General features: G+C 45.1%; 1 protein-coding gene across 6 annotated transcripts; it reads left to right on the top strand.

The window, feature by feature from the left end:
• Positions 1–1,749: 1,749 nt before the first annotated feature.
• On the top strand, positions 1,750–20,816 carry LOC308379570 (caprin-1-like). 6 transcript variants are annotated; one of them, XM_080856768.1, is made up of 18 exons: positions 1,750–1,921; positions 3,159–3,317; positions 6,074–6,136; positions 6,301–6,387; positions 6,866–7,110; positions 11,860–11,942; positions 12,093–12,248; positions 12,623–12,681; positions 15,302–15,385; positions 15,598–15,756; positions 15,935–16,043; positions 16,585–16,640; positions 16,863–16,946; positions 17,222–17,320; positions 18,021–18,150; positions 18,263–18,472; positions 19,685–19,791; positions 19,897–20,816. In XM_080856768.1, exons 2-18 carry the CDS (start codon positions 3,159–3,161, stop codon positions 19,981–19,983), a joined length of 1,977 nt encoding a protein of 658 aa, XP_080712894.1. In that variant the 5' UTR covers positions 1,750–1,921; the 3' UTR covers positions 19,984–20,816. The 6 variants fall into 6 exon arrangements, with proteins under 6 accessions (XP_080712894.1, XP_080712893.1, XP_080712891.1 ...); XM_080856767.1 differs by having other exon boundaries at positions 6,866–7,137; positions 12,626–12,681; XM_080856765.1 differs by having other exon boundaries at positions 6,866–7,137.
• Positions 20,817–22,020: the final 1,204 nt, after the last annotated feature.

The following is a 22,020-nucleotide window of genomic DNA, read 5'->3' as shown; positions in this document are numbered from 1 at the left end:
AAATAGACACTTGCTTGATGTTTGACTGTGTTAGGGAAGTTGTTTGCAACCTAGCCAACATAGCTATCACAATAACATTGCAAAGAAGTTAACGCAAGAGTACTTAATACTAGCATCAGGCGGAAAAATGAAGAAAAAAAAACCCGTAATACTAGCATCAATATGTCCAAGAGTGTTAAAACAACCTTGCTAACATCGCTAACGGGATGTCTTGCTAGCGGCTACTTGCTAGCGGATGTTTATGACAAACTAGCAAGTCAACAACATTCCTTACACAGTCAAACATCAAGCAACTGAAACACAAGACAAGGCAGACATCCTCTTTTACCCTGACATGTCCTCTTTTCGAGACCTAAATGCGTCCGGGGTAAAAGAGGAGAAAACAAATACATTCCCATCCCCGTCAATCAACCGTAGCAAATGGCAATACGATGTTTTAGGCGCACCGTCGCTAATGACAGTAGGCTAGCCCTTACACTTTGCCTATGTAACAGCAGTTCTAAGTTAACTGAAAAACATAAAATAGCCGAAGATAGCACTTACCTTTACAGGAGGTCGTACGTGTTAAGTTGAGGTTGAAATCGATCCAATAACAGCTTGGATAGGATGTGTGGAGGTTTGCGTGGCTTGCGTAAGCTAACGGTTTCGCTAGCTGGGAAGCTTGCTTCCGTTAGCCAAACTAACTAACTGTATCGTTTTGTTTGCCAATGGCAAAATGGCGTCTCTATGACGTACCTAGTAGATACGCTGTACCTAGTAGATACGCTGCCCTAGTAGCTACTTAGCCCACACCAGGGCACCATGGACCATCAACTGCAACAGTTCATTATATAAAATCCACTTGCAGCTGCCTCTGAACTCACACTGTGAGTATTGTTGTAAAACCTAAAGATATACAGTAATGACTTGGTCAGGTATTACTGAAAGGATACAGTATGTACAATGTTCAACCTGAATACCAACTTTCGTCTCTGAACCCTGCAGTGTTTGGCTCTCTGGTGCCACTGTGTGGCGAGTCGAGATACTACAGAAGCGCAGTTGAAACTACCGCCCGAGTTTTGCGGGGGTCGGGGTGGGGAATTAAAACCCATGCCTAATTACACAGACTAACAGTTACATTTAATTGTATACTTTATTTAGTTTTTATTGAATTTTATTTACAGTGTCTAATGACACACACCGATATATCATGAACATGGTCCTTTCAGCCTTCGGGATGGACAGCCTACCTGGTGGTGTCAACTATGGACCACTGCGTGCTCGACTTTATTCAGGGAATACAATTAGAGGTCATTTCAGACACAGACATGCCACCAGTGATCCCCCCCCCCCCCCCCTAGTGTTTTTTTATAGTGCACTTCAGAGAGGTTGTGGCTTTTACCCTGCCCGCATTGCTTAAAAGCACATTGGCTTAAAAGCAAATATTTTTGCACATGAAAATAATGTTTTACTTTTTCCCATATAAGTCTTGCATGGCACCAGGTCTAATCTAGCTGCTGTTGAAAAGCAGAGGAGTCAGAATCTGAGTTAATATTATATTTTTTGCGAAATGTGACTAAAAGCAATATTTAATTTCTGACTGTTGGGTAGAATAGTTTATGTCTGTATCGTCAAAGTGTTTGCGTGACGGCTGCAGACGCGTGTAATAGTTCAAGACATGAAGGCCAAGAGTGTACGCATATTAACTCAGGCACTGCCAGGGCACCAAAGGGGCCTTTAATTCTTATCAATTCTTTGAAGTTCACTTTCGCGTTTTGTAGGCTAGTAGTCGGAAAGGCCGATGTGCTGGTTCGTTTGACGTCACAACTCTTCCAAACCTTTATAACTAACTGTTATATACGACTCTCAAGACATACACTAAGCCGTATATATTTCCATAACAGACGAGACATCTTCTCTTTGAATAGAAAAGAGTAAAAAGGTAAGGCAACATCGGAGACGGACCCTTGACCACTTGGGCAACCATGATAGCCCGTTTCTGGTTCTGTTGGCCGGGTCAGGAGCATTCGGCTGAAATTCAAGTTCAGTTCTTTGGGCTGTACTTGTATACGTTTACGTTACGTACAATCAGTTAGTCATAATAATTAAGGGGGATGGGGAAGCCTGATCGACTTCGCACGTTCTTATCACTTTATCTTGCTAACTGGATAGCCGGATTGAAAACCCCATGATAACATTACTTATCCCACTGTAGCCAGCTAATCTCTGTCAGCCAAGAAATAGCCACCGTGTGGCATTAGCAAGCAAGCCTGCTAGCAGCATCAATATAAAACTGTTGTTAGCTTGGAAAATAGCTAGCTAGCTGCTTTAAATGTAAGAAAATCAGAATTTGATTAAACAATGCCTACAACCTTCCCTGTCTTCTATGTATATTTATAATTCATCAACGATACAATTCTTTAATTGATCACTCAATGACAGGCTTCGCATCCTGTTTACATCCAACCTAGCTAATGGGCAGCCTTTTCTCAGTTTTAGTCGTTTAGCGTGCGATATCATTAGCTTGCTAACAGTTAGCCCGCTAGTTAATCCTCCTCTTGTTATCAGTCGACGGTGGTTCCGCTGACAAAGGAGCTCGCGCGTCGTTGTTTGTCAGTTAGTTTTTATTCTCTTTTGAAGTGATACATTTTCAGTCTTGGACTATTCATACGTTTCACCCAACGCTCAAGATTCTTAATTGACACGGTGTAACTAAATCAGTGCAGTAAATTATCTGATGGGTTGAAAGAAAGTAGCTAGCCAACTGGCAAAGAACGTTATCTCTTGTGGCAGTGTTTCGGGGGAAATCTGCCTAAACAACATCTTTAAATGCAGTGTAAGTTCGAACATCCCAAAGCTATCGTTTTCGCCTTAACTGCAGCAGTAACTGCAGTTTTTTCTTGCTCTAGGCAGAGAAACAACCGTTTGTTGGGGGTCTGTTTGACTCATTGTAAATCAAGTGACCTAGTCGTTTTTTTAACCGGATGGCCATTGACCTAATATCGTCAATATATATGTATTTAAGTTATGTTTTTTTTAACATACTGTTATTGAAAGCTTTACATCCAGAATAGCGCCGATCATTAGTGCAGTTTGAAGTTTTGTGTAAGAGTTCAGTTCTGTTTATGCATGTTGATCCGGTACTGATGACCTAGTTACCGATTCTCCCAATTTCGTAGATGCCCTCTGCGATGAACGGCGATAGCTCGGTGCACTCGACCAGTCCTGAGCTGGGGTCTGTCCCCGGGCTCTCGGGCGCCCAGGGGCCACAGACCGAGGCGCTGAAGCAGGTGCTCACCGTTATCGAGAAGAAGGTTCGCAACATGGAAAAAAAGAAGGTACTAGTTTTTAGTTTCTTCTCTGTGTATGTGTGAGTGTGTGTTGCTTTGTGGAGACGTGTAAACAGGCCTAATATAACATATCTATTAGCATATGTGACCGATTCTGTGTGCCCTGTGTGTAGCTCAGTAATGAATGTATCAAAATGAGTCCGTTTATATAGGTGAATATAGGTGTACTTTGTAATCTGACTGTGTGTGACTGCTTGTAAGTCTGTGGGACTGCTTATGTGAGTGTGTGGGGCTGCTTATGTGAGTGTGTGTGCGATTGTATGACTGCCAATGTTTCTTCATTGCTCTCTGACTCACCATTCATGTTATTTGGCACAGTGACCTCAGCCTGAGCATTTAACAGGTTCAACTATGAACCACGACAAACTGTCTGTCTGCCTGTCTGTCTGTCTGTCTGTCTGTCTGTCTGTCTGGGCAGTAGTGTGGGCTTGGCACAGCTAATTCCTCTACTGACCCCCTGACTCGGACCACGGTGTGCCCTGACTCGGACCACCAGTGTGCCCTGATGTAAGGTCTTATTAGGGCTATTACTCACTCTTAACTACTTGAAACATAAGGCCAGATCAGGTTTACATAACACCTTACATATTTACTTATTATATTTCCCACATGTCGGTTAACACACATACTCTTCAAATATGCCAATCACCATACATACTCTCCACTTCAGTTTGATGCTGACAGTCACATCAGCGACACACAGGGCTCCCTGTTTATCTGGAGCTTAATCAGAAGTCACACAGAGAGTCCAGTTGGCATGGTTACAGACAGACAGGAGCATGTTTCCCAAAATATTTGAAATTTCATTGTTGGAACCATGCCGTGGGATGCAGGTGTTTCCCAAAACCTTAATTTGAACTATCGGGGTAACTACGGGGGTAAATTGCATAATCCGAACCATATTTAAGCAACATGTGTGTGTTCGAACGTCATACACTGTCGTTAAGTTGTGTAGTTTGACCAAACGTTCTTACACTGTCGTTAAGTTGTGTAGATCGAACTATAGCTCTCGACCTGTGGTAAGAAGCTTAGTTCCAGATACTTCTTGTCTAAGACGTCACCGATGTCAGTTATTGGCGTTCAAATTAACCATTCCAAATGTATTCCCATTCCTGGTTGATATTTGATGTTAATCATCAAATAACCGGGATTACAACCTTAAGCAAATGATTAATGCATGATTTAAAGACCCACTTGCATAAACAAGCATGCAAGATGAACTTGCACACCTGCAGAAAATAATGTGTGATGCCGCATGTCTACTCGGTCAGGTGATGGATAATATTTTGCATATTATATTAATATTATTGTGTTGTAGGGATGGATAATATGTTAATTATATTAATAATATTGTATTGTAAGGAAGGATAATATGTTCATTATATTAATATTATTCTGTTGTAGGGAAGGCTAATATGTTAATTAGGCTATATTAATATTATTGGGTTATAGGGAAGGGATATAGTGTATGCTTTACATAGAACTAATATTAGAGGATGAGGATGATAATTATGCACTAAACTAATGACTATGACTAAAGAATTATTTCAGCCTGGATGTAAACCTGTGTTCCAACCAGATGTCCCATCGTATGCGTCTGTAGGTGTTGGATCGGTATGTGTCCGTCAGTGAGAGATCGCATGCGTCTGTGGGTGTGAGACCGTATTCGCCTGTGGGTGTGAGACCATATGCGTCTGTGTGTGTGAGACCGTTTGCGTCTGTGTATGCGTCTCATATGCTAGATGCCCTGAAGTTCAATGTACAAACTAACTCTTCGGATACCGTTGTACTTCAGTTGTTAGTCAGTTTAATGATGCCTCAGCCCATGTTAGTTCAGTGCTAACCTCTGTCGTTGGTTAGATTAACGATGCGTCGGCCCGTCTTAGTTCAACGCTAACCTCTATCGTTGGTTATTTTACCCATACATCGGCCTATTTTTAGTTCAGTGCTAACCTCTGTCGTTGGTTCGTTTAATGATACCCTCGTCCCATGTTAGTTCAACGCTAACATCTGTCGTTGTATGGGAAATGCACCCCAGATGGGGACATGGGGCGACTTCCTCAGGTCCTGGATCAGGATGGAACAGAGACAGCAGTGCGGCTGTGTCAGGGCAGAGCAAGATCAGGATCAGGATCAGGCCCTGCTGTGTATGCACTGTGCCAGGGAGAGATCGGGTTCATATTTGTTTCAGTCGACAGCACTGTGCATCTCGTATGTATCCTTATCTACCATCTGAGAAGAGGAACACAGTCCTGTCAGGCTCAGAGTGAACACACACACACACACACACACACACACACACACACACACACACACACACACACACACACACACACACACACACACACACACACACACACAGACAGACAGACAGACACACACACACACTTGGCAGGTCTGGGGACACTGCTGCCAATCATGGATGATATGGTAGAAGGGAGGCAGGGCAGTGTGACGTGACTTGACTGGACTGCAGTGATTTAGCTGCTCAGGTTCCTTAAGAGGAAGTTGGTGTTACGGTTCGATCAAATGAGATCTGGTAGATCTGATCACACACACTCTTCTCCTCTCTCCTCAGGGCAAGCTCTCTCTTCTCTGATCACACACACTCTTCTTCTCTCTCTCCTGTGATCACACACACTCTTCTCCTTTCTCTCCTCTGATCACACACACTCTTCGCCTCTCTCCTCAGGGCAAGTTCTCTCTCCTCTGATCACACACACTCTTCTCTTCTCTCTCCTCAGGGCAAGCTCGAGGACTACAAGAGCAAGAGTAACAAAGGGGATGCCCTGAACACTGATCAGCTGGTGAGTGTGAACCAAGGAACCATAGCAAAACTGTGCGCACTTTTTCAAAAAGTTTTTAGAACATTCCCCACTTTTTATTCAAATACTACCCTCTCTCTCTCCCTCTACCCCCCCCCCCCCCTCTCTCTCTCTATCTCTCTCTCTCTCCCTCTCTCTCTCTGCAGGAGGCCCTGTCCAAAGCGCAGGAGGTCACCCATAATCTGGATTTTGCTCGGGAGTTGCAGAAGTGTTTTGTGGCTCTGGGGATAGATGTGAGTGTGTTTCACTTTTCTAGGACCAGGTCCTCATCACTGACTTCTGTCTTCAGAGGTAGCTGATAGTAGTTTACCTGTGTGTCCCCAGTGGCTGCTGGGAGTTGTAGTTTACCTGTGTGTTCCCAGTGGCTGCTGGGAGTTGTAGTTCATTTGGCTGTTCCCAGTGGCTGCTGGGAGTTGTAGTTGACCTGACTGTGCCCAGTGGATGCTGGGAGTTGCGGTTTACCTGTGTGTTCCCAGTGGCTGCTGGGAGTTGTAATTAGCCTGCGTGTTCCCAGTGGCTGCTGGGAGTCGTAATTTACCTATGTGCCCCAGTGGCTGCTGTGAGTCGTAGTTGATTTGGCTGTTCCCAGTGGCTGCTGGGAGTTGAAGTTGACCTGACTGTGCCCAGTGTATGCTGGGAGTTGTAGTTGACATGGCTGTGCCCAGAGGCTGTTGGTAGATGTAGTTGACCTTTGACCTGTGTGGTATGCAGCTCCAGAAGGCGGAGAAGAAGGCGTTCCGGCGTGAGCAGCTGCGGCGGGAGGAGCTAGAGCGGAGGCGTCTTCAGCTGCTGCTGGAGGTGCAGCTTCTCCTGGATCAGCTGGGAGAGGAGGCCGTGCGGCAGGACCTCAGCCAGCCCCCCAACCCCGGTGACCTCCCCCTCCTCACAGGCGCTCAGCTCAGCGCCCTCGACAACTTCTACAAGCTCGTCAACCCAGAGAGGGACACCAGCACCAGGTCAGAGTCTCAGGGAACACACACCAGGTCAGGCTACGACACTCACACACACACTCACACACTCATACACACCCCAAATACACATTGTACACTCACACTCACACACACCCCAAATACACATTGTACACACACACACACACACACACACACTACATCAGAGCCATACATATACACACACACACACACTAGATCTGAGCCCCACCATGCACACACACACACACCAGATTTAGGCCACTGCCAAACTAAGGCCACTGCCACACTAAGCCGATTTTCATACTTTCTGGAACGGAACCTTGGCAAACTGGCCTCCCGGCCAGACAAATCTGCCATTTGGAGCGTCTCTTACCGTCAAGGTTAGAATCCACTCTCCAGAGTGGGAAGGTTGCAATCTACCCTGCTAACAGAGCCTGTCTGACCGCAAATCGGGTTTGAATCCGCGAATCTGATGACGTAATTATCCCACGTGAACGCTGGTAGCTGTCAAGTAGTCACGTACATCTTCCCAATCGCAATAAAAACAAAAAAATGTAAGTCTTCTGTTCTGTTTATGGCTGGCAAACAACAATCTAAGAAGGGCATGTTTTATTCACTGAGTTACCAAAGCAGTCTTCTTTATGGGGACTAATTAGCACTGCACTGAATTACACAACTAATATTACTAGATACATATAATAGTGGACATTACACTAGGCAACATGGATCTCATTCATATCTCACCAGTCGAAATCTTAGCAGGATTGAACACATCTTTATTACAGCGTATCAACATAAGAACAGAACATAGCTAAATCTCCGCTTAGCATGCTAATCACTACTAATAGCACTAGAAGGTAGCCCAAAATGTGGTATTAATACACGATCTAACACAGTAGCAACTTCATGAAAACCCTTACTTTCGTTAGGTATGCACATAATGCATCACATACAGGTCGAACAATGATGATTTAAGCATAGGAAATGTATAAGGCACAGTATGGTCAACTACTTGGCGACAAACTGAACGGTCACTAACTTAACTAGTTGTAACTTGTCGTCTTCTTCTCCGAGTCTTCTTCTCCATTTCCGGTAGCACCCTTCACAGCGCCACCAACAGGCCTTGCATATGTACTACAGCAGATTCACCAGTTTCAATGGGTGTGTGTGGCCGCAGCACAGCACAGCACAGCACAGCTTTGTCTGGCCGCGATTGACTAACCCCGAATTCGTTCCGGAAAGTATGAAAATCGGCTTAGTGTGGCAGTGGCCCAAGCCGATTTTCATACTTTCCGGAACGGATTCGGGGTTAGTACATAATCAAGGCCTGTTGGTGGCGCTGTGAAGGGTGCTACCGGAAACGGAGAATAAGACTCGGAGAAGAAGACGACGACAAGTTATAACTAGTTAAGTTAGTGACAGTTCAGTTTGTCGCCCAAGTAGTTGACCATACTGTGCCTTATACATTACCAATGCTTAAATCATCATTGTTCGACCTGTATGTGATGCATTATGTGCATACCTAATGAAAGTAATGGTTTTCATGAAATTGCTACTGTGATAGATCTTGTATTAAATTAAATACCACATTTTGGGCTACCTTCTAGTGCTATTAGTAGTGATTAGCATGCTAAGCGGAGATTTAGCTATGTTCTGTTCTTATGTTGATACGCTGTAATTAAGATGTGTTCAATCCTGCTAAGATTTAGACTGGATGAGATATGAATGAGATCCATGTTGCCTAGTGTAATGTCCACTATTATACAGCCGCGGAAAAAATTAAGAGACCACTTCAAAATTATCAGTTTCTCTGGTTTTACTATTTATTGGTATGGGTTAAAGTAAAATATACATTTTTGTTTTATTCTATAACCTACTGGCAACATTACTACCAAATTTCAAATAAAAATATTGTCATTTAGATCATTTATTTGCAGAAAAATGACAATTGGTCAAAATACCAAAAAAGATGCAGTGTCTTCAGATCTCGAATAATGCAAAGAAAACAAGCTCATATTCATTTTTAAACTACACAATACTAATGCTTTAACTTAGGAAGAGTTCAGAAATCAATATTTGGTGGAATAACCTTGATTTAAAATCATAACTTTCATGTGTCTTGGCATGCTCTCCACCAGTCTTTCACATTGCCGTTGGGTGACTTTATGCTACTCCTGGCGCAAGAATTCAAGCAGCTCGGCTTCTTTTCATGGCTTGTGACCATCCATCTTCCTCTTGATCACATTTCAGAGGTTTTTTATGGGATTCAGGTCTCGAAATTGGGCTGGCCATGACAGGGTCCTGATCTGGTGGTACTCCATCCACACCTTTACTGGCCTGGCTGTGTGGCATGGAGCATTGCCCTGCTGGAAAAAAACACTTCTCAGAGTTGGGGAACATTGTCAGAGACAAAAGGAAGCAAGTTTTTCCTCCGGGACAACGTTGTACTTTGCCTGGCTGAGGTTTGTAAAAGACCATAAGGATTGAACCAAAGCGGACTGGAGGTTCTTCTAAGTTCGTCTTCTCTGATGAGTCCAAATTCACAGTAGGTGCAAGACTCTGTGGCTTGTAGGCCTCTCCAGGTCTCCGTCTAACCATCAGACGTCCATGTGTTGGGCAAAGCTGAAAATTGGACTCATCAGAGAAGACGAACTTAGAAGGACCTCCGTTCCGCTTTGGTTCAATCCTTATGGTCTTTTTCAAACCTCAGCCAGGCAAAGTACAACGTTGTCCCGCAAGAAAAACTTGCTTCCTTTTGCTCTGACAATGTTCCCCAACTCTGAGAAGTGTTTTTTCCAGCAGGGCAATGCTCCATGCCACACAGTCAGGCCAGTAAAGGTGTGGATGGAGTACAACCAGATCAGGACCCTGTCATGGCCAGCCCAATTTCGAGACCTGAATCCCATAAAAAACCTCTGAAATGTGATCAAGAGGAAGATGGATGGTCACAAGCCATGAAAAGAAGCCGAGCTGCTTGAATTCTTGCGCCAGGAGTAGCATAAAGTCACCCAACGGCAATGTGAAAGACTGGTGGAGAGCATGCCAAGACACATGAAAGTTGTGATTTTAAATCAAGGTTATTCCACCAAATATTGATTTCTGAACTCTTCCTAAGTTAAAGCATTAGTATTGTGTAGTTTAAAAATGAATATGAGCTTGTTTTCTTTGCATTATTCGAGATCTGAAGACACTCGTCTTTTTTGCTATTTTGACCAATTGTCATTTTTCTGCAAATAAATTATCTAAATGACAATATTTTTATTTGAAATTTGGTAGGAATGTTGCCAGTAGGTTATAGAATAAAACAAAAATGTACATTTTACTTTAACCCATACCAATAAATAGTAAAACCAGAGAAACTGATAATTTTGAAGTGGTCTCTTAATTTTTTCCGCGGCTGTATGTATCTAGTAATATTAGTTGAGTTATTGCTACACAATAACAATTACACATGTTAATGTGATTCAGTGCAGTGCTAATTAGTCCCCATAAAGAAGACCGCTTTGGTAACTCAGTGAATAATACGTGCCCTTCTTAGATTGTTGTTTGCCAGCCATAAACAGAACAGAAGACTTAAAGTTTTTTGTTTTTATTGCGATTGGGAAGATGAACGTGACTACTTGACAGCTTCCAGCGTTCACGTGGGATAATTACGTCATCAGATTTGCGGATTCAAACCCGATTTGCGGCCAGACAGGCTCTGATAGCAGGGTAGATTGCAACCTTCCCACTCTGGAGAGGGGATTCTAACCTTGACGGTAAGTGACTCTCCAAATGGCAGATTTGTCTGGCCGGGAGGCCAGTTTGTCAAGGTTCGTTCCGGAAAGTATGAAAATCGGCTTAGTGTGGCAGTGGCCTTAGTCTGAGTAACGGTGTCTCTTGTTTACGGATAGAGTAAAGCTGTGAACCAAACCAGCACGAGTGTTAAGTAGACTAAGGCCGAATCTCGATTCTTCTCCTTGCCCCTTTTGCTTAATCTTGTCTTAGTCTTAACCCTAGCACTTGCAAGTGTAAGGGCCAAGGGCTGAGATCTTTCCCCTATGAAATGAGACGCCACTAGGTTTCGGGTACGTCATGCGTGACTGTATGAGCTATGAAACTAGCGATTTAAAAAAAAAGTCTAATGAAGAACATGGTTGCAAATATATATGTATACAACTGTGTAGAGCACGAAACAAGACTGTCATTTTTAAATTAATTATAAGCCAAAAATACTTACATGTAGTGTATGTAGCATGATAGCTGGCAAGCTACCATATAAGCCAATGGAGTGGTGGTATACGCGCTAATTGTATCCTAAAACTACCGTTTGAAAGCTTCAGTTAAGACCGACAATTCTATGCATCGCTCGTGTAGTACATTTCAGATCAAACCGAGTCATTATAAACATATAAAAAGTTGTGTAGATAGCTTTATTCATGTAAAATATTCCTCGCTTCAAGCAGCCATTTTTTTTTGAAAATTCCCGAACTGGTTTCGCTGTGTGCTCTGGGATAGCCCTTGGAGGAGCAAGGTAGCTCTCCGATCAGCTTAAAAACGAGGGCCATACACCACTTAAGCTTACCCCTTAATCTTGATCAAGTTGGGTATTGAGACACCACTAGCTCTCACATGAACGCGCAATTTCAAGGGTAAGGGGTAAGATAAGGGGTAAGGGGAAGTATTGAGATTGGGCCTTAGTTTTAGCTTTGCTTTTTTACACAAGTCAACTCTGGATGTTTATCTTATTGTGTGTGTGTGTGTGTGTGTGTGTGTGTGTGTGTGTGTGTGTTGTAGGTTGGCAGAGCAGTTTGACGAGGCATCCATGCACATGTGGGAGTTGCTGGAGGGCAAAGAGAAGCCTGTTGCAGGGACCACATGTAAGTAGCATCACACACACATCCACACAAGTCTGACATGACTACAAGCCAAAACATGTAAGGGGCACCTCTCTCACATGTGTGTGCGTTTGTGTGTGTGTGTGTGTGTGTGTGTGTCTGTGTGTCTGTCTGTTCCTCTGTGTGTCCCAGATAAAGCCCTGAAGGAGACCGTGGAGCAAGTGCTTCGGAGCGGCTACTTCCAGCGTGCACACACACATCAGAACGGCGTGTGTGAGGAGGAGCTGTCCTCGGCGGCTGCGGCCCCATTGGAGTTGTCAGAAGCAGAAGAGCAGCCAGAGCCAGCAGGTACTTCAGCAGTCTGCTGCAGTCTGTTTGGCAAACTGGGATTTGTAGTTTAGCAGTCTGTGAGACAGGCTGGGATTTGTAGTTTTCAGAATTGAGTTAGAGCGCTTTTACCGGCAACCTCAAAACCCATGGGGCAAGCATCTGCGTCAAAGTACACTGCTTTTAAATCACCACTGACAGGTTCATAATGTTATTGTAACTATGTATCTGTTTACCTCAGTAACTGTAAATAAACAGTTTAAAGTGACTGCAGTTTCTGTAGTTTCATTTTCTGGAGGAATGGACTGTTTCTTTTCAGTTTTGGAGGTAAACAGACACACGCGTGGTTCCTCATGTGAATTTGTGGTTTTATGCGTGTCGACATTGTATCCTAGTAGCAGAGGGAACGGCTGAACATGACTATTCAGAGGCCGTCGTCATGGACACAACAGAGGTGAGGTTTAAAAAAAAAAAAAATAATAATAATAATTCTTTTCTCCCCTCCACTTGTACCTGCCTTGCTTGTTGTTCAGTCATCCTAATGCTCATGTTCATGTTTGTATGTGTGTGTGTGTACACAAGCTATTAGCTAGGATTTTTTTAGGGGGGGTCCATTTGGTCATTTAACCCAACGCGGTGGAGCGCGCGCACGCCGCAGGCGCAAGTATCGTAGGGGGGTCTGGGGGCATCCCCCCGTCAAATTTTGTATTCCTAACTGTCTGAAACGCTATTTTACTGCATTTTGAGGTGCACATTTTGTGGAATTCAGGTAATATTTTTTGGTGTGTCTGTTGCAGTATTGTTGCTTAATTGTCACATATGATGTACATCAGTGTACCACACAAACTGAAAATCATACCAACACAGAAGAAATTCAAGCCAGAACTGCCATGTACACTGCAAAAATGCTTTTCTAACCTAGTGTTATTACTCTTATATTGAGATGAAAAAATCTAGTTGGTCTTGTTTCTAGCTAAATTGTACTTACCTAGTGCTCTTTGGTAAGGTTATTTTTGCCTATTTCAAGCAAATATTACTTATTTTAAGAAATCTTAACAAGCAAATTTGGCTGCCAGTGCGTTAAGCAAATTTGGCTTAAAACAAGCAAATTTGGCTGCCAGTGCGTTAAGCAAATTTGGCTTGTTAAGATTTCTTAAAATAAGTAATATTTGCTTGAAATAGGCAAAAATAACCTTACCAAAGAGCACTAGGTAAGTACAATTTAGCTAGAAACAAGACCAACTAGATTTTTTCATCTCAATATAAGAGTAATAACACTAGGTTAGAAAAGCATTTTTGCAGTGTACATCTTGTATGTATACATGCAGGGGGCTACTGGTCAGTTGATAGTCACATAGTGTTAGACTTGGCTGACCCAAATAAGAAGCTTAAAAAAAATGTTTTACTTTTTATGAATATCTTAGTCCTAGAGTCTTCCTTGACTAGTGATTACATATTCAATTTAGTTAATCTTTCATATATTTTGTGCAAGACACTTAGCAGTTATAAGCTATGTTTTTATGTTTTTATATGCTACGTGTATTATATGCTAATATAGGGTGACCAGATTTGAGTTTGTGGAAAAGATGACACTTCGTCGGGGAACCTGCCCCCTCCCCCGCGACGGAGTTTTGACATATTATTGTCGTGCCTGGACAACATGAATGTACTGTTTTTACTTCATATGCATTTACTGTAGTTAATGCAATACCTTATTTCAACTGAAACACCTCATCGTGTTGCTTCACTATATTTAAATCATGTACTTACAGTTCATACATGTGTAAAAGTGTTACAAATCACGGATGCATAATATGGCTTTTTATTGCTCTACACGAAACGCAACACAATTTCAAAATGGCACGGGGTTTATGCCCTGTTACAAGTTATCTCGAACAGACTGTGTTCCGTCACACACCTGTGTAAATGCAGTCCCAACACAGAACAACGACATGCAATTAGTACAGTAAGGAACATTGTTGAGCTCTGTGCATTACAAACAGAAAGTATGCGCCCACCGCACGGCATTATGGGGCGACTATGCCGGCTATGTATTTACTGAATTACAATAATTTCAGCTTGTCCCATGTCCATGTGTTTACATGCTTTTCTGAAGTCACGTTGGTAGGATTTGGGTATAAATTAGGTTAGGATTAGGTTTACCTGAACCAGCGGGGAAAAAAATTCAACCCGCATCAACACTTCAAAAGTAGCCAGCGGGAAAACTGCGGACCTGGCAACACTGCCGTTAACGTTAACGTTCACGCATTAGACGTGTCTGTTTAGTGCTACGTGAACTATCTGTTCATTTCAATCTGTTATTATTTTCTTTTGTGATAGAAATATTATTACCGGATAAACGGGATGAAAAACTCAGGGCGTCTGTAGGGCGTCTGCCTTAAAGTAGTGCATCCAATGTTTTATTATTTTAGAACAGTGCGTCCGAAAGACGCTCGGACGCATGCCTAGCTAAAAGCCTTTGTGTACATGTGTGTACATCAGTGCGTGTGGAGTAAGTTTGTGTACATCTGTGCATGTGTGTAAGTCTGTGCGTGTGGACTATGTGTGTGTACATATGTGCGTGTGGAGTACGTGTGTGTACATCTGTGTGTGTGGAGTACGTGTGTGTACATCTGTGTGTGGAGTACGTGTGTGTGGGTGTGTGCGTGTGGAGTACGTGTGTGTACATCTGTGCGTGTGGAGTACGTGTGTGTGGGTGGGTGCGTGTGGAGTACGTTTGTGTGGGTGTGTGTGGAGTATGTGTGTGTGGGTGTGTGCGTGTGGAGTATGTGTGTGTGTGCGTGTGGAGTACGTTTGTGTGGGTGTGTGCGTGAGAAGTATGTGTGTGTGGGTGTGTGCATGTGGAGTACGTTGTACGTGTCTGTGCATGTGGAGTACGTTGTGGCATCCTCAAGGCTGTGATTACCTTTGCCAAGCCAACCACTCTCACTGAGGTCATATTGCTTAAATTGAAGTGCATCTTGGGCTCTGTGTGTGTGTGCTAAAGGTGTGTGTTGGGCTTCTGTAGTTTTCTGTTGTGTTGAGGTTCTCGTGTGTTTGTTCCTCTGCTGCAGTTTGTAAACAGGCAGCTCATACCAGAGGCTTCCCACAGCAACACACAGGAAGAACCACCCTCAGAGTGGAACCAGGAGGCAGAGGTGTGTGTGTGTGTGTGTGTGTGTGTGTGTGTGTGTGTGTGTGTGTGTGTGTCAGCACTGTGTGTATCTCAGTATCCAACTGCTTTTAAATCCTTAATCACTGATGTGTGTGTGTCCCTAAGCACTGTGTGTATCACAGTATCCAGCGCTTTTAAGTGCTTAATCACTGGTGTGTGTGTGTGTGTGTGTGTGTGTGTGTGTGTGTGTGTCAGGTGTCATTGTTGAACACGCAGCAGCCCCTCTCCTCTGAGGATCCTCCCACCGCTGCTGACCCCGCCTCTCCTGAGTGTGTGACTCCCGACCCTGTGGGACGCAAACAGGTGGTCCAGGACCTGATGGCCGGGATGCAGGGAACGTTCAACTTCATGCAGGTGTGTGTGTGTGTGTGTGGTCGTGTGGTCTGTGTGCTTATATGTTTTTGTGCGTGTATGTGCTGACACCATAGAAAAATGCCTACATTTTAATAATACAAATAAAAATGTTGGCTTAGGATGATTGTCTTGATTTCCTTCACTTCAAGCTAATTGTGTTTGTGTGTTTGTAATGCAGGAATCTATACTGGAGTTTGACGGACAGGTGATTGATCCAGCCATTGTATCTGTTCATTCCATGAGTCCCGCCCACGGTCTAGAAAGAGCTCAGATGGGGTGTTCCACAGGTATGAACCTTCATAACGCACACCCACACTTCATAATGCACACCCACACTTCGTAACGCACACCAGCACTTCATAACGCACACCCACACTTCATAACGCACTCCAACATTTCATCACGCACACTTCATAACTCACACTTGACAATGCACACCCACACTTGACAATGCACACCCACACTTGACAATGCACACCCACACTTGACAACGCACACCCACACTTGACAACGCACCCCCACACTTGACAACGCACACCCCCACACTCGACAACGCACACCCACACTCGACAACGCACACCCACACTTGACAACTCACACTTGACAACGCACACCCACACTCGACAACGCACACCCACACTTCACAACAAACCCACACTTGACAACACACACTCGACAACGCACACCCACACTTCACAACGCATACCCAAAACACACATCGCAATCTGAACACCCTATTAAATCTGATGTGATTTGTGTACGTGTGTGGTGTGTGTGTGTGTGTGTGTGTGTGTGTGTGTGTTTGTGTGTGTGTGTGTGTGTGTACAGTTCGCACAGAAGCCCAGCTCCTCTCTCAGATCAGCGTGGTCCCCACACAGCCAGAGGTGAGTCCTCATTCATGTGTCCCTTCCCCTGGGCCTTCTCTAGTTTAATCAGAAGTGGACCTGTGTTCTCAGCTACAGTAGTTCTCAAAGTCTCTCTCTCTCTCTCTCTCTCTCTTCCCCTCTACCCCCCGCCCCGCCCCGCCCCCACTCTCTCCATTCCCCTCTCTCCTCCCCTCTCTCTCTCCCTTCCCCTCTCTCCTCCTCTCTCTCTCCCCCCTCCAGGTGTCTCTCCTCTCCTCCCCTCCTGAGGATTTCTCCTCCTCTGCTCCTGTCTACCCGCCCCCCCACACCTTAGACCCTCTGCAGGTAAACACTGCTTCCCGTGTGTGTGTTTGCCTATGGCTGCTGACGTGTGTGTGTGTGTGTGTGTGTGTGTGTGTGTGTGTGAGAGAGAGAGTGTGTTTGCGTATGCCTTCTGATGTGTGTGTGTGTGTGTGTGTGAGTGAGAGAGAGAGTGTGTTTGCGTATGCCTTCTGGTGGGTGTGTGTGTGTGTGTGTGTGTGTGTGTGTGTGTGAGTGAGAGAGAGAGTGTGTTTGCGTATGCCTTCTGATGTGTGTGTGTGTGTGTGTGGGTTCCCCAGGCTTCGTTGTCCATGTCGTCTGAGCAGTCCCCCCCCAAATCCTCTCTCCACTCGGGGGGCATCAACGTCAACGCCGCCCCCTTCCAGTCCATGACTGCGGTATGGCCCCCTCCCCCCATCTAAGCGCCTCTACGCTATACTCGCTCCTCCACTCCCCCCTCTTCTCCTCTCACGCTATACTCGCTCCTCCACTCCCCTCTCTTCTCCTCTACGCTATACTCGCTCCTCCTCTCCTCTTCCCTTTCCTCTCACGCTATACTCGCTCCTCCACTCCCCTCTCTTCTCCTCTACGCTATACTCGCTCCTCCACTCCCCCCTCTTCTCCTCTACGCTATACTCGCTCCTCCACTCCCCTCTCTTCTCCTCTACGCTATTCTCGCTCCTCCACTCCCCCCTCCTCTTTTCTCTATGCTATAGTTGCTCCTCCTCTCTTCTCTATGCTATACTCGCTCCTCCTCTCCTCTTCCTCTCACGCTATACTCGCTCCTCCACTCCCCCTCTTCTCCTCTCTACGCTATACTCGCTCCTCCTCTCTTCTCCTCTCTACGCTATACTCGCTCCTCCTTTCCTCTCCCCACTCTACGCTATACTCGCTCCTCCACTCCTTCTTTCTCCTCCTCTCCTACCCCCCTCATGACCTCGCTCTCTTGCTTCTCCTCTTCCATCTTCCTCTTGTTCTTCTCCTTCCCCTCTTCCTCTCTGATTCATCTCTATTCAGTGTTGTGAAACCCTAGCATAGCACACACACACACCCTTTGGAGCGTTCCGTCTCTGATCCTCTCGCTCTGATTGCTCCCAGGTGTTTAACCTCAACGCCCCCACTATGCCTTCAGCCAATGAGGTGGAAGAGCAGAAGCACTCCAGCCAATACCAATTCAGCTACAGCAGCCAGCCCGTCCACTCCGAGGAGCAGCCCGACATGCAGCCTGGTGAGGGAGGGGTGGAGGAGGGGATGGGAGGGCGGAGCAGTGGGGAAGGAGGGGAGTGGTTGGTTGGTCTATGATGATGTCACTAACATTGCTCCTCCCTTCTCTGCTTCAGAGGTAGGCTCCTTCCATTCCCAGGATGCTTTGCAGGCAGGTAGTGCGCACCCATCTCTGTCCCAGCAGGCCATGGGGCAGGGGGCGGGGTTTAACCGGGCGGGGCAGCCCTACTTCGGGGGAAGCAGGGGCGGAGTCATGAGCAGGGGAGCGCCACGAGCTGCAAGAGCCGCAACCAACGGCTACAGAGGAGGAGCAAACGGCTACAGAGGTTTGTGTGTGTGTTGGTGTGTGTCGTCTGTGTCGTGTGTGTGTGTGTGTGTGTACAGCTGCAGAGCTGTGTGTTTGTGTGTGTGTGTGTGTGTGTGTGTGTTGTCTGCAGTTTTTATATTCGTTTTTATATTCAAGGGGTTTATGATCTACGTGGAGTTCCAAACAACATTTTGTCTCCATGTTACTTAACAATCTTGATAGTTAGGATATAATTAAGCAATAAGGTTCGAGAGGCAGTACGGTATCGTCAATAATGTACTTGTTCGAGGGAGTTGTTAGGCCCGACGCGCAGCGGAGGGCCGGCAAACCCTCGAACAAGTACATTAATGACGATACCGTACTGACTCGAGTACCTTATTGCTTTTATAACACGGTTGCCAGCGACTTTATAAATATTAAGTACAATTAAAGTAAACAGTAAGCTGCCTTTCAGCACAAAAAAAGTTGTAGACACCAAACGTTGTGTATCGCATTTCAGTAGCCAAGAGTAAATAGTCCCCCTTTGTGTGGCTGTTGCTATGCAACAGACAAATAGCATTGGAAACTTCACGTCTGTTAGACCTAGCACAAAAGCTACGTGTGTTTCAATGGGTTTAAAAGCGCTAAAAGTCACCTACAAATAATATTCGAGACTTTCAGTAAAGACTTTCAATACTCTGCAACATTTGCGTAGCACAGAAACAACTAACCGAGTCAATTTAGACATATAAAAAGTCGTGTAGATAGCTTAATTCACATGAAACATTCCCCACTACATTAGCCACAACACGCCGCCATCTTGGATAGATATTTCCTTTTGAGTGCGCAATGATACGGAACGCTCAGGTAGATGAAAACAGGTCGTACAGTTACTATACCGTTGAATATAGCACACCCCGGAACTCACTCTCAGAATGGTGGATTCCATCTACCCGTGTTATAATTCCATCTACCCGTGTTATAATTGCCTATAATTGCACTTTTCTGGTGCACCCACAGCTCATTCACTTTGAAATACTGAAACGAAATCTAAACTATGGATATAGTGCTTCTTTAACTACTAATAATTGACCAGCACGTCGCAGCAGCGTTCTGAAGCAGTCAATGGGGCGTCTATGTTTATATGTATATATGTCTATGGTTATATGTGTGTATAAGAGCTGATTACATGTGTGTTCCGTGCCTCTGACACTTCTGTGTGTGTGTGTGTGTGTGTGTGTGTTGTCTGCAGGGGGTTATGATGGCTATCGGCCTCCTTTCCCCAATGTAGGGGGCAACTACAGCCAGACTCAATTTGGAAACGCCCCACGGGAGTACAGCAACAACACCTACCAGAGGGTAAACACACACCCACACACACCTCATGATGCAAGATATATATAGAATAGCAAACACACTGACATTCACACAACAGCACCTAACAATCCCCCCTCTCCTCCCCAGGATGGCTACCAGCAGCAGGGCTTTAAGCGGGGTGCAGGTCCGAGCTCTCGGGGTGTATCTCGAGGTAACGGCCAGCCACGCTCCTAACGGCTAACAATGTGCACCCGCCTCCAACGTGCACCCCCTACCCCCCCACAACCACACCCCACCCCCCAGTCCCTTTCTCTCTCTATGTCTCTCTCTCTTTCTCTCTCTCTTTTCATTCCGCCACCCCCCCCCCCCCCCCCACGTTGCTCCCAGAGAACACAGCTTGTTTAAGGAAGCACTAAGACCGCCCACCAGACTCCACGCTGCTGCTGAATTTGTGTTTCAGCAACAGCTTTGTTTTTTGTTTTTTTTTCTCTCTTTCTTTTTTCGGACTCTAAATGATTCTCCTGTAAACTTGAAAAGAATATTTTCATTAATTTATTTTTTGTACAAAAGGAAATGCAAAAAAAGCATCGTCTGGCCCTGCTCAACACGAGTGACTCTCTTTCAGCTGCTCCCACGCTTCTCTCTTTCTTTCTCTCCCTCCGTCTCATCCCTCTCTCCAGTTCCTGCAGATGCATTTGGGTTCTTAAAGCACTCATCGTTTAGGTTGTTGATTTGTTTTTGTCCATGGATTTGAGTGTTGCTGCATTTCTGGTGTGTGTGTGTGTGTGTGTGTGTGTGTGTGTGTGTGTGTGTGTGTGTGTGTGTGTGTGTGTGTGTGTGTGTGTGTGTGTGTGTGCGAGCGAGCGAGTGTTAGACTGTGTATTGAGTGGTGTGTTTGTGTGTTTTTCTGTGTGAATATGCGTGTATTGAGTAGTGTGTGTGCCTGCGTGTGTCTTTCTGTGTGCGTCTGTCTGTGTGTGTGTGAGCGTGTATTGAGTAGTATGTTCGTGTGTGAGTGTGTCTGTGTGCGTGTGTGTGTGAGTGTGTGCGCACGCTCATGTTGCCCATGTCGCTTGTGAAGGGACGGTTTCAATAAAAGCTGTTGCATCACCGCCTGTCTGCTGCTTCCTATTCCTCCTTTGGCTCCGCCTCTTCTTTTTGTTTGGACCCCTCCCATAGCCACCTGTATCCGCCCACATCACCTGCCTAGTCTTTCCGTCTTAGAATGGGCCAATCATACCCCAGAGTGCCCGGTGATCATGAACATGGTGAAGGCAGTGCAGAGACCAGACCGCCTCTTGACCTTGTGTAACTGGTGTTCTTGCATGTTCATCTCATTTAGAAGAGCTTAATGTCTGTTCTCTAGGAACATTAGGTTTTGGTTCCAGTGTACAGGAACATGGTGTTCTGGTTCCGGTGCTGTGGGCTGACTGGAGCTGTGGGACGGGCCTGTGTGGCACTCTGGGATCGGCTGTAGAATCACTGATGGTTCAGCCAATGAGATGACCAGCGCTGAGGGAACAAACACTCCATGCCCATAAATACAACACACACTCCATGCCCAGGCCAGCAGACCTGCACAAATACAACAAACAGCCCCAATCACACAACACCACCTCTACTCCTGGGCCCTGTTCGGCGTACAACTGAAGCTAAGATAATTAATTTAGCTCGCGACTGGAGATTAACTAGCTCGCTAAATGAGAACAGGCCAAGCCGGTCTGGCGACGTGCGCTAAAATAAAAAATTATCTAGTTAAGTTATCTCGTCAGCTAAATCGCGCGTGCACGTCCTGCTTCAAAAGGCAGGAAAGGTCGATCACCAAAACCATGATTTTTAATAGTCTAAACTCAAAGAAAAATAATAATTTTTGTCTCCGCTAAGGCAGGATATGACCAAGAACGTGTTATGAAGAATTCAAGACCATAATCATGTCAAAATTCAACACTGCCGCGGCAGTGACACCAATATAAGAAACTGTATAGGCTGACTAATCCGTGATATTTTTTCCGATGTGGAATATTTGACTTTGGTGTAGCGGTTAGAGCTCATGAATTGCATGCAACAAATCGCTGGTTTGCCCCCCTTCGCCTCCGTAATAATTGTGGTTTTACATCTCCTTGTAAATCGATTTGAATAAAGCCGTCTGCTAAATGACTAAATGTAAATACAGCCGCGGAAAAAATTAAGAGACCACTTCAAAATTATCAGTTTCTCTGGTTTTACTATTTATTGGTATGTGTTAAAGTAAAATGTACATTTTAGTTTTAT

This window comes from Sprattus sprattus, assembly GCF_963457725.1.
Source record: "Sprattus sprattus genome assembly, chromosome: 18".
Taxonomy (NCBI): Eukaryota; Metazoa; Chordata; class Actinopteri; order Clupeiformes; family Clupeidae; genus Sprattus; species Sprattus sprattus.
Note: the sequence above shows the minus strand (reverse complement) of the source record. Positions and strands in the feature narration are given on the sequence as shown.